This window comes from Phoenix dactylifera, chromosome 6 (genome assembly GCF_009389715.1).
Source record: "Phoenix dactylifera cultivar Barhee BC4 chromosome 6, palm_55x_up_171113_PBpolish2nd_filt_p, whole genome shotgun sequence".
Taxonomy (NCBI): domain Eukaryota; kingdom Viridiplantae; phylum Streptophyta; class Magnoliopsida; order Arecales; family Arecaceae; genus Phoenix; species Phoenix dactylifera.
In genome coordinates this window covers 574,806-586,644 of record NC_052397.1, presented here as the reverse complement: position 1 = coordinate 586,644, position 11,839 = coordinate 574,806, and the positions used below count along the sequence as shown (strand labels likewise).

The 11,839-nt window shown below is 38.8% G+C and overlaps 1 protein-coding gene across 3 annotated transcripts; it reads left to right on the top strand.

Annotated features, from left to right (window-relative positions):
* The first annotated feature begins 2,142 nt into the window (after nucleotides 1–2,142).
* LOC103703749 (phosphatidylinositol/phosphatidylcholine transfer protein SFH3-like) lies at nucleotides 2,143–8,631 on the top strand. Of its 3 annotated transcripts, none has more exons than XM_026803277.2 (15): nucleotides 2,143–2,362; nucleotides 3,017–3,155; nucleotides 3,922–4,210; nucleotides 4,491–4,590; nucleotides 4,747–5,013; nucleotides 5,281–5,358; nucleotides 5,460–5,561; nucleotides 5,637–5,686; nucleotides 5,841–5,934; nucleotides 6,045–6,128; nucleotides 6,270–6,404; nucleotides 7,221–7,350; nucleotides 7,518–7,909; nucleotides 8,059–8,139; nucleotides 8,419–8,631. In XM_026803277.2, the coding sequence occupies exons 2-15, from the start codon at nucleotides 3,110–3,112 to the stop codon at nucleotides 8,434–8,436; spliced, it is 1,866 nt and encodes a 621-aa protein (XP_026659078.2). In that variant the 5' UTR covers nucleotides 2,143–2,362; nucleotides 3,017–3,109; the 3' UTR covers nucleotides 8,437–8,631. The 3 variants fall into 3 exon arrangements, with proteins under 3 accessions (XP_026659078.2, XP_026659077.2, XP_026659079.1); XM_026803276.2 differs by having other exon boundaries at nucleotides 6,045–6,143; XM_026803278.2 differs by having other exon boundaries at nucleotides 2,217–2,362; nucleotides 6,045–6,143; nucleotides 7,692–7,909.
* Nucleotides 8,632–11,839: the final 3,208 nt, after the last annotated feature.

The window sequence follows — 11,839 nt, the reverse complement described above, 5'->3', positions numbered from 1 at the left end:
AGCTTGCGACCCCTATGTTGTTAGGCTTCTTGTATCATGCCCTCAAAATGCAAGGATGACCGTAAAGGCTAATCTTGTTTTTGAAGATTATGGAAATATAAGCTTGGAATAGAATGCTATGTTTATGATAAACATCTACTTAAATTAAAGACAGATTCATTCTACTTTCTACCAGATAATGACGTTCCTCACAAGCGATCTCTTCTTCTTCCTCTGGTGTGTAATGGTAAAAGCAAGCACAGTTTCAGTTTCACGTTTTGCAGTTCAATGGAGCCGACGTAAATTCTACGGGAAAGACTGTTAGAAGCTATAGTCTGCAGACATTTGATGCTTGCATACTTTGGAAGGTATATTGGGAGGTCATGTAGTTTTGACTTCCCATGAATTCATACACGCATATTAAGGTTTCTAAGTTGACTGCACAGAGGAGGCAAAATGGTTAGAAATTGCTGCGAACAACCCGACAACATGCGTAAGTTTCATCCTTCTGCGTCCTTTGTAGGTAGGCCTGGGCCCGGTACTTAAGATTAGAAGCAAATGATTTTAAGCCTAGCTTCAATCTGTATTGGTTCTTAATATAGGTAATTGCGGCACACTTCACGGCAATAGTACACCTGTAGATTCCATGCTGGATGATTTTAATGGCGCTGCCACTTGCTATCCACAGAGCTCCTGTGCTAGATAAGTGATGGGTTGCATGGATCTTTTACAGGAGGTGAAGCTTTAAGGAGGCAAAAAGTTGAACTGCGAATTGCCTCCGTTGCCATCTATCAAACTGCTAGGGTTGCATCACCATAGGAACATAGCAAGCAGGTCATGCCTTTCACAGCTCTCCCCCTTCCAAGTGCAATGACAAGCTGCAACAGTCGAGTAGTTCCGAACAGTGACAGTCAGGTATGAAAGTGTAACTTTTGTTGTCCTTGTAACCTACAAACCTAACAAGAGATGCTAATTTCCAAGTTGATCAAAAGTTCTCACCATACATGATTCATCTTCTCTGCATTGGATAACGCTCAAGACCTCTCTTGAGAATTTGTTAGAAAGCAGTGAGGAAAAGCAAGAGAACCCAAATTACAATGATAGGGATCCACCCTGATCCAATTTAGAACAGACTCGGACTTATAATACTGACTCATACTTAAATGGTTCGCCACAAATCCTGCTCATCATGGACCAGCCAAGCCTCTTTACATGATTTTATGAACCTTCAATATTTTGTTTCTATAAAAATTTTACATAAAAATAAACGTAAAAATGTTGCCGCATTGTTAACTGAATCAAATTATAAGGCATCCTCTCTGTTGGCTGCGTATATTGTAATTTCTTTTCGTACCGATCTCCCCTCTGCAGTGCAATCTACCGAAAAAAATAAAGAATTTTTTTTCTCAGAAATATGTCTAAAAATTCGCATTTGCATGAATATCCTTTTCAAATTTATATTTATTTCTATATCCTTATAAAATATTATTTTTACACAAATGTCCCTAATATAATTTTTCTTCTAACATGATTAATAAAAATTATATTTATTCTAATTTAAAATAAAATAAAATTTAAAAATTATCTTTTTGTCCTCCATCGCAATCGCATGTTTTTATTTGCACGTATACCGATTAAAAATATTTTACTCATTTTAATTTGAAACCGTTAATTTTTAACGATGTTACATAATGTAGGCACATATGTAAAAATAAGAATAATAATAAAAAAAGATAAAACAGCTTATGAGGATATACATGTAAATATAAATTAAAAAAATATTTATGCAATATTTGATATTTAGGAGTTATCTATGGGAAAAAAACTAAAAATAAATAAATGAAGCACCATTCAGTTGCTGCGGACAAACAGCAGAGAGCCTTTCATATGGATCGGAGCCCGACAGAAAATCAAAAACGAGGTGGGACCTCGTCCACCAAATCCCTTAGGAGTCTAGAATATGCTGTTCGCTATTCGCTCCTCTGCAGCCGTCCCAACTCCCATCCGACGAACTAGCCGTTGGAGGTCGCCTTGATTTGGTGGCAAAACTCAACACGGATCTCTCTCGCGCTCTCTCTCTCTCTCTCTTTCTCTCTCAAGTAGCCATCCATTACCATTAGATTAATATGTTGGGTTCATGGAGTGGCTTGCATTTCGGCCATTCTCCCTCCCTCCTTTCTCCTGCGTCCAACAGCAGAGACCTCGTCAGCAGCTCCAAAAGAAAAATACCAACGCAACCAATATCTCCTTTTGCTCTTCTGTCATATCCGCCGTAGCGCGGAGCAGTCGTGTCCCCCTCGCCGTCCCCTCAGCGGATTCCAAGGTCATTAAAACTGCCCCCTCCTCCCCCCGCCTCTCTCAAAATCTCCAGTTTGTCCAAGAGGTAAATTTTTTCTCTCCTCCATTCTTCCTCCTCTTTCTCTTACCCCTTCTTTACCTGCATCCCCGTTAGTCGTGAGTCCGTCTTCAACCGTCTCGGATTCCTCGGTTCATCCGGTTTTCTTTCTCCATTTTTCTCTGTTGTTATTTTTTTTTCTCGATTTTGCCTTTGGCCTTTAATGGTGTCGTACAATCCTCATCTAATTTAAATTTTTCCAGTTTTAGCGTTTTGCCATGGCAATTTCTTTTTTTACCTCCCGTCTCTTCTTTTTTTATTTTTTTTTAATTTGTTGGAATTCAGTGCAATGTTATATTGTTTTCCGTTAATGTTGATCGCATCACCACCATTATCGAGATGTTAAGAGATTGCGATTTTCAAATTTTGATCTTGGTTTGGCGTGTGCTTTGGAGTCGTCGAATTTTAGCGCTTGCTTTGCTTTCGTGCATGAATGGTTGCCCTCATTCCTTTGATTTCTCGATTTTTTGTTCTGTTTTTGGGCTTTCCATGTTGCAGGAAAAAAAAAGAAAAAAAAGTTTTTTTTCCGACCTGATCATTGGGAAAGCTGGAGTTCTTATTTGTAGAGATATTTTTCGCTGGTTATTTCCCGTATCACAATGCCACTTTTTTGTTATTGATTTCAAGGTGATGGGATTTCAGGTGCTTGGAGAGGCGTACGTCCTGGTGTCCTTGATGAGCTCTTAACTCTCCACCCCTTTGTTTTCTTTAACCAGGTCCAGCTCGCACACGACCATGAGCGAACCCATGTCAGGACCACTCGACCGTCACGGAAAATCTGGTATATAGAAAATAAAAATCTCCCCAATTTCGTTTTTCTGTTTTTTGCTTTTTAATTCCATGTTTCCAACCTGTGATTCTTTTCTTATTCTATATTTTTTTTTTCAAGAGAGAAATATTCTTTAAAAAAGAGAGAGAGAAATATTCTGATATTATCCAAAGCCACAGAAAACTAGCTAAATTTTATTTGTATTGAGATTCAAACAGACTCAATGAAATTGGATGGATTCGATTTGTGTAACAAAACAATAAATTTTCATGAATTGTCCTCGAAAGACAGTAGTTGAGTTGTAATATATGTATCTCTTTCTCAATATTTGGCATTGGGAACAAGGCATGTGGTGAGCCTGTATTGGCATAGAAATATAGAATGTAGAAAGGATGAAGAAAAAATATCTGGAAAATTATGAAGCCAAGAAATCAGCAATGCAACTCTGGGTCAGAATGATTTACAGAAAAACCAGACCTTCATTAGCAGATAATGCTAGGTCCATCAGATTTCTTGTTTCCTGATTCTTAAGTTTGTTACTTGTATATCATAGAATCTACAGTAATTTATCATGCTCAGTCGTCAGATTATTCAAATTACTATTCGTCTTTCTTTTAGAAGTCTTGTTTTCTTGGTGAAACATTTTCTGAGAATCATTAATTAAACAGAAGAATTGGTTTTTCTTTTTTGTTAGTAATAATTGAGGTTTTCCATAACTGCTAAAAAAATTGAGGTTTGCCATATGATGCTGGCTGTCATCTCTCGGTAATTGTTGCAGGCCTAGATGGCGCCCCTGAAGAGAGGCGGGACAGAAAATCCGATGTTGACAACTCGGAGGATGAGAGGAAGACCAGGATTGAATCTCTGAAGAAGAAGGCAATAAATGCCTCCACAAAGTTCAGAAATTCATTGTCAAAAAGGGGTAGGAGAAGTAGTAGGGTCATGTCTGTCTCCATAGAGGACGTGCGCGATGCTGAAGAAATGCAGGCTGTTGATGCTTTCCGCCAAATTCTCATTTTGGAAGAGTTGCTGCCATCAAGACATGATGACTATCATATGATGCTAAGGTCTTCTTCATACCTGATTCATGATTTGAGAACAATGGCACCCAACTTATCCTGAGATAGTGATTAAGGCTTAATATGCCGATTTTAAAGTATTTTTTTCGATGGAAGAGACTTATGTGCTGAATAGCTGCAAAGTCCATGGTCAAAGCGAATGCTTTTGGTTGTTAATCTTTGAAATTTTTAATAGACTCAGCGGTGCAATTATTTTGGTATTCACTTGATCGTGCATCTCGATGTTTTGATATCCATGAACCGAAGCATTAATTAATCTATGATGCAGATTTCTGAAGGCCCGGAAATTTGACATCGAAAAAACCAAGCAAATGTGGGCTGATATGCTCCAATGGAGGAAGGAATTTGGCGCTGACACCATTGTTGAGGTAACTTTATTTACCTCTAAGATACACTTCTCAGCTTGGTGTTGCATATGTTTGACTTGCAACTTAATGAGCCTCTTTATTTACTTTGCATCATTTTTTCTCCTGGAGTATCATCTTACACCTAACCCTTATTTTTATATTCTATTAATCTGTTAGGATTTTGAGTTCAAAGAGCTTGATCAAGTCTTGGAATACTACCCACAAGGTCATCATGGTGTAGATAAGGAAGGCAGGCCAGTCTACGTTGAAAAACTAGGACAAATTGACACCAATAAGCTAATGCAGGTTACGAACATGGATCGCTATATCAAATACCATGTGAAGGAGTTCGAGAGGACCTTTAACGTCAAATTCCCAGCTTGCTCAGTTGCAGCGAAACGACACATTGACCAAAGCACAACAATTCTTGATGTGCAAGGAGTGGTATGACAATAGTTGTTTCTGCATATTCTAAGTTTGCACAAAACCTTCCATTTTGAAAAATATATCCATAGAAAACTGAAATTCTTGAACATTTTCTGTTAGCTTCCTCCATTGAGAATCTCAAAAGCAAATGCTTGCTTTTTTCAGCATTGGTTGAAATTTAAGATGGATCCTCTTAATGGACAATTATTAGGGTAAATTTGTTTTGCTTTTCTTTTATTTTTTCCTTCTTTTCTGACATGAATATGTCATGCTTTTGAACCTTAGGGGATGAAACATTTCAACAAGGTCGCAAGAGATTTGATCGGCCGTCTTCAGAAAATTGATGGTGATAATTATCCTGAGGTACCTGTCGTTTGTGCCGCATGAAATTGGTAGTTATACTGCAATCAAATTGAAGCGACAATTGCAAACTAACATATCAGAATTATTTGTTTCTACTGCAGACCTTGTGCCGCATGTTCATTATCAACGCAGGACAGGGCTTTAGACTGCTATGGAACACTGTGAAGAGCTTCCTTGATCCAAAGACCACCGCAAAGATCCACGTAAGCTTTTTTATCTCTTCATAATGTGGTGTGTTCAACACAAATGATATAGCTAATAATTGCTGCTTCTATCAGGTTTTGGGAAATAAGTACCAAAGCAAGTTGCTTGAAGTGATTGATGCCAGGCAAGTTCTATTGGCTAGAGTGCTTTTTTTTCTTTCTTTCTAATTTTTGGTCCAGATTTTCAATACTTGATTGAGAATGATGACTTACTGAAGTGTCTGTTCAAATTCATATGCAATAATCCTAGCTGGTGTTACTTCCATTGGTTTTTACTAGTGAATTGCCAGAGTTCCTTGGTGGCACTTGCAACTGTGAAGGAGGCTGCCTTCGGTCAGACAAAGGCCCATGGAAGGATCCTGAAATTCTGAAGGTGTCTCATTCTCATCCTTTTTTATCTTTAGTTTATATCAGAGATGTTGAAAGTTCACCTAACATGGTTTAGTGCTTCACTAGATTCTTACTTAATAACCTGATGTATAGATTGTGCAAAGTGGCATGGCAAGATGTGGACGGTCATGCCAAGCTACTTCTGGTACAGACGAGAAAACAATTTCCGAGGATGAGGTAGTGTACCTTAAGGTGACAAACAGATCCACCTATTTCTCCATTCCTTTCATTTGTTTTTCCTCTTTGCAAACTTGTGTATTTACAGGTGTATTCCAGTACTGATGGGTACATTACTTTCCTTTTCTTCCCAACGTGAAGAGGCAAGACTCATTCTGTGGAGAGACTATTTTAGCTGCCGATGATGTGCGACCTCCTTCTCCCAGAATGTCAAGGGTGATTGAACACCCACACTTGTCACCTGTTCGGGAGGAAGCAGTCAGTCCAAGTTACCAGGTGAGTTTCAGATTAAAAGTACATACACATCTATATATATAGGATTGAAAGCTCAATGGTTGGCCTTATAGGATTGAAACAGAAAAGTCTGTGACCCAATATATGTGTGTGTGTGTGTGGGGGTGCGATCTTGGTCCAGCTTGGCGATTTTGCATATCTTTTCTTAGCTTCCACACCTTATTCTGGCTAAAGCTACTAATTAGTTGATGGCTCACTGAGCATATAGCTTTGCTCAGCAAATAGCATTTTGGAAGTTCAGAGACTTATTCTTGTTTATCTATTGATGAGCAAAACCAATTACTATATTCTCTTTCGGCCTTGGCATTGAAGAAACATTGCTGGAATGTGTTGCTTTGGGAAGTAATTCATGCCATTTATTTTCAAGCAAGATATGCTCGGGGTTTTTTTTCATAGTTTTCTTTATGATTGAATCATAAAAAGGAGATTTTACCAAGTGTTTGTGCATGCAAAAGAGTCATCCAATCTGTTAGAACTGCATTTGAAGTTCAAGGAACAGCTAGATCTTCAGAACTTTAAAAGCAATTTCAGCTTTAGCCACCATTTTTTTCAGACTTCATTGGTCCATATTGCCGTTCATTTTTCATTGTAATTATTATGGTCTTAGCTTACCCTCATCTTAAATGGTAGGTTAACCATAGAAGATAGCAAAGATTAGCAAATTCAGGGAATCTCAGAGCACGTCTTCACTAACTTGAGCTTGTCATTCTGGATTTCTCCATTTTACTCGTTGATTCGAGACAATTTATACTATACTGCACCTGCTATAATTTTTGATTACTTTTCTCTAACTTTCAGGTCCAGGGCGCCAAAGAGAGCTTCCCTACTCCAGATGCAGACGATGATTATATCCCAATGGTCGACAAGACTGTGGATGCCAGCTGGAATAAAGAAGTGATGAATGAAGAACAACTTGCCCTTTCTAAAGGTCCACATACCACTTCTGAACTTCCACAGGATTTTATAACTTCGTATATGAGGGGCCTCAGACATTATTACCCCAACCTGCTCTCAAATTGTTGCAAGCTAATATTAAAAACTTTAGGGATATCTCTTGTTCTAAGCACAACCGGAGATTTATTTTCTTATTCACAGGTTTCTACACCCTATCTGATGTTTACGAGGGTCCTGATGGGTTTAGCAACCACATCCTTGCCGGAGTCATGGTCTTTGTCATGGGCATTGTCACCATGCTCCGGGCGACCCGTGTCATCCCAAAGAAGATTGTTGATGCAGCCATTGACTATGCCAGCCCTGTCTACTGTGCAGAGACATTGGTTAAAGGCCAGATGCACCAGCAACTGCCTGCATCAACTGTCTCGGCTGCTGAATACTCCTCTGTCATGAAGCGCCTCAGGGAGCTGGAGGAGAAGATGAGCATCGTCGACATGAAGCCTGCTGAGATGCCCGTCGAGAAGGAGGAGGAGCTGAAGGCTGCCGTCAGCCGTATGAATGCCTTGGAGGTGGAGCTTGCAGCAACCAAGAAGGTAATGTTACCAACATCACCTACTGGCCAGAAAGAGAGGATAGAGTTTCGGGTGCATCGTCAATATTTCAGAATGGAGCTCGATTTTTTGGTGCAGTCATTAAAAGTTTGCATATGTCTTGTTTTTTCTTTTTCTCCCTCTCTTTGTAGGCTCTGGAGGATGCTCTTGCAAGACAGGAGGAGCTTCTTGCTTACATCGACAAGAAGAAGAAGAAGAAGAAGAGCAAGCTGGTGAGTTATCTTAAGCTGTAAACTTTCTCAAGCATCCTGTCATTCAAACCAATCTTTTTCTATCATGCAATTCCCAGAACCTCCGCACTTCTCTTTTGGACTGGAACATCATGCCATGAATTTGGTCAAGTTTTCTTGTGGCTATCTATCTACATTCCATCCATTCTAAGAATGTAGAACTTTGCTGAAAGAAATGCTTCCAATTTCTCTCGGTATTTTGGAGCTATTTTCTCCCACCTCGTCAGCATATTCTTTATTCTTTTCCCTTTGTCATTGCAGAACCTATTTTGCTGGTAAATGGAGGACAAAAGAAGCTGCAGGTTTTTAAAATAAAGCTGTGATATTGGCGTAGCTGGCTGACCATTCTCTTGTCAGCAAATATACTAGTGTACTCCTTGTATGTTTGGATTTGCCAAACTGATCAGTTGAATATAAAAAATTCATGAATCTCCCAAGATCAAACTGTCCTAAGTAAATCTCATTCCCTATCAATTCCTGGTTACCTTTTCTGCATGTAGTGCGAGTTTTCTGGTGATTGTGCTGCCTTGGCTAGCTTGAAATCACAGTACATGTACTCTGAGTGGCGCGTCTATGCTCTTTCCTTCCTATTCATCTGCGCTTGGCTTGCAACGCGCGCGCGCGCGCACAAAAAGATCAGGGTGGCTGGCTACAGTTCATCTCCATCGCCGTTTTCGAGCTCCATGAATCTTAGCTTAGTGGTTCTGCTCAGCAAGGACAAACAAAATTTCCGTCAGCGGCCGGCACTCCTGCTGCATTTAACGTTCCCACTTGTAGCTGCTGCAGAGGCGGATTGTTGCCTGCCGAGCTAATGTATTGCACGCGACCGAGAAACCCCCAAATGTTCGCCACCACCCGAGAAGCAAAAGATTCGGGTCACTGGACATGCGAGTTTGATGTATCCCATTTGATATCTTCGTATCCTAGAATCAACAAATTCCACCCCGCATTGTTCACAAAATTTCGGGTCTTCTTTTTCAGCTCTGAGTAGTTGGTACCAACCTGGATCTTGCACCAACCATGCGCGAGAAAGCCATGCATGCCTTAAAAAGAGAAGGACCGTAGAAATGCCACCTTGTTTCACGTCTCTAGTGAAGCACTGCTTGGAGCAAGGCAATCGACGATCAATTACCCAAGACAGAGAAAGCCTTCTTCTTTTACCATTATCTCTATCAAAAGTGATATTACCATCGATGGTCCCTGCTTGCTCTTGTATTCGGTCATAATCTTACAATCGACCTAACCTCCCCTTCAAGCATAAAAAACATCATCCCGCTCCAAACACGACTATGTTTTTCTGTCGTCCAAATTATTTTTTCCCTTTTTATTTTCGCAGACACCTTTTGCAACCATCTATTTAAATCTTTTGATCCCGTAGCCGCACAAGTCAATCCTGCTGTCCGACCAGAATTATTTGTTGACTAAAACAATATCATCTTGGAATTACAATGTCATCGTTCCAGCTCAATATGGAGAGATTGTTGTTTTACTATTAGCCATACAATCTCTTGCATAAACAACGACAGCAATTAGACCGGCACAAATAAAACATGGTTCATGGCCTATCACATAGGTCAAGTGTTGACATGGCGAGAGTCCAAACCAGTACTTACGTAACTTTCCTGATACCCTTTTAGGATTGACACCGTACAAAATGCAAGATAAATGAAACAACCCATGAGTTACACAGATTGATTTTAGAAGTTTCTAAATCTTCTCCCAAGGTCACAAAGAGCATTGACGTGTACTTCACCAAGCAATGAGGACTGTTTGTAAAACCATGACATCCCAATATTTGCGACCGAGAATAAGAAACAGTGGTTAGATAATCACAGCTTCTGATGCTCGATTCCCCCTTTAAAACTCAAGAATTTTCAGAACCTTTTCCCAAGTTGGACCATCAAAGTATGTTTATTATCGATAACTAATTAAACTGTTTGCTCGTACTGGCGAGACAACCGCACCAACTCTATACCTGCACCACTCTACAAAACTAACTCTATAATACGCCGTCAACTTTGCCAGGCCTCACACAAGCCAGGCTGACAGTGCTCATACCACTTATCACCCTCCTTTCTATCACCATCCAAATTTCCAACTCTAAAATGGAGCATGAAGGAGTGGTCTCAGAAAATAATTAGAAGTATTCAAAATGATTACTAGACTCAATGTGAATCACTTTAGCCACTATAGATAGAGCTGAATAGGATTTCGGAGCGAGATCTACTATACCAAGAAGTCGAGTCATGAACCAAACTTTCGGAAGCCATTGATCATACGACCTCCGATTGAGATGATTTTTATTATAAAAATGGGTAATTTTTCGAGATCTACGACGTGATACCCTCTCCTAAAGGGGTTACACTCCTAGCAATCGAACCCAAATTTCATCGTTTCGGTTCCAAAATGGACTAGCCAAACTGAAAATTTTCTTTTTGGGATAGATTTTGACCAAGTATATCTTTCAATCAAAAAAAAAAAACATGCGAAGTGAGGAATCTGAGTTGAGTAGATTATCTATTCATGTCTATTTTATGAAAGTGAGTTAGATTAAAGCTAAGAGAGGAATCTGAGTTGAGTAGATTATGAAATTGGGGACTTGCTATAAATAAAGATTATGTACTTCAGTTTATGGTGTGTGGGTCATTAATGAAATAAAAGAAAACGTAAACCCTACTTTCATAATTTTTTCATCTTTTTTCTAATTTTTTTTAGAGAATCGAGTGAAGCAAGTTGAGAAAATTCTTTCTTCTCTCCAATCGAATCATAAAACTAAATTGATATAGCAATGTTGGCCGAGGAATCTGATAAAATTGCACACCTACTAGGCTCTTACCAAATCCGGAATGAGCTTCATTAAGACACAAGCATTAGAATACTAGTAATGTTCTGGCCGAGCATAGGTAGCATTAATGTTCAAATGAAACTAATTGTAAATTCATACTATTTACCTCAAGGAAAATGAAAAAGATTTATGGGAAGATTGGAGAAATCCTAGCAGTAAGACAGATATTAGGAGTTAAGAATTAGGTATTAAGGATACATGGCGATTTCTAGAATAATTTACTGTGGCTAGATAAGCTAATTGAGCCATTCTTCTTATGGATTTTAGGCTGTGATAGCGTACCTTGCTTTCATGAAATAATTAAATTTTGTGAATTGCTAGATATCAACATTAAGTCAATTTATTAATATTTAGATGTTATTAAATTTCAGGTTTAAGGCTTGATCGCGTAAGTTGCATAGTAAAGATTAGTCTCTCTCTCTCACTCACATGCACCATTTGTTTTTTGCTTAGTCATTAAAATCTGGTTTTGCTGTAGGAACCATATTCTTTATTACCTTGAATTATTTTCGTTAATAGTATTTATGACTACTTGTGGTTTGACTATACTGTGGAATGAGTTTCGAATGCTTTTATTAGAATTAACATTTTTATTAAGTTATAGCTCTATTTTGTAAGGCTTGGTAATCTAATTCTAGAAGTGGATGAAATATGATTTGTTGGTTCATTTTCCTTTAAATGGGAATCAGATATGATATGGTTTTGGGATGGTTCGTACTTGTGAATGAGTGTTACTGCCGAACCAAAATATTGTTTTTACAATACATGTAACTTATGATTGATTCTGCATGTACCTAGAGCATGCTCAAGTTTTGTTCTGGATTTGGATGTGAATAT

What these genes read in the sequence shown, in the direction of transcription:
- LOC103703749 (XM_026803276.2), top strand. Translation starts at nt 3,110, where the DNA reads ATGAGCGAACCCATGTCAGGACCACTCGACCGTCACGGAAAATCTG. An exon ending in GACTATCATATGATGCTAAG is followed by an intron (nt 4,211 to 4,490) that starts GTCTTCTTCATA and finishes TCTATGATGCAG; the next exon opens with ATTTCTGAAGGCCCGGAAAT. An exon ending in CAGTCAGTCCAAGTTACCAG is followed by an intron (nt 6,405 to 7,220) that starts GTGAGTTTCAGA and finishes TCTAACTTTCAG; the next exon opens with GTCCAGGGCGCCAAAGAGAG.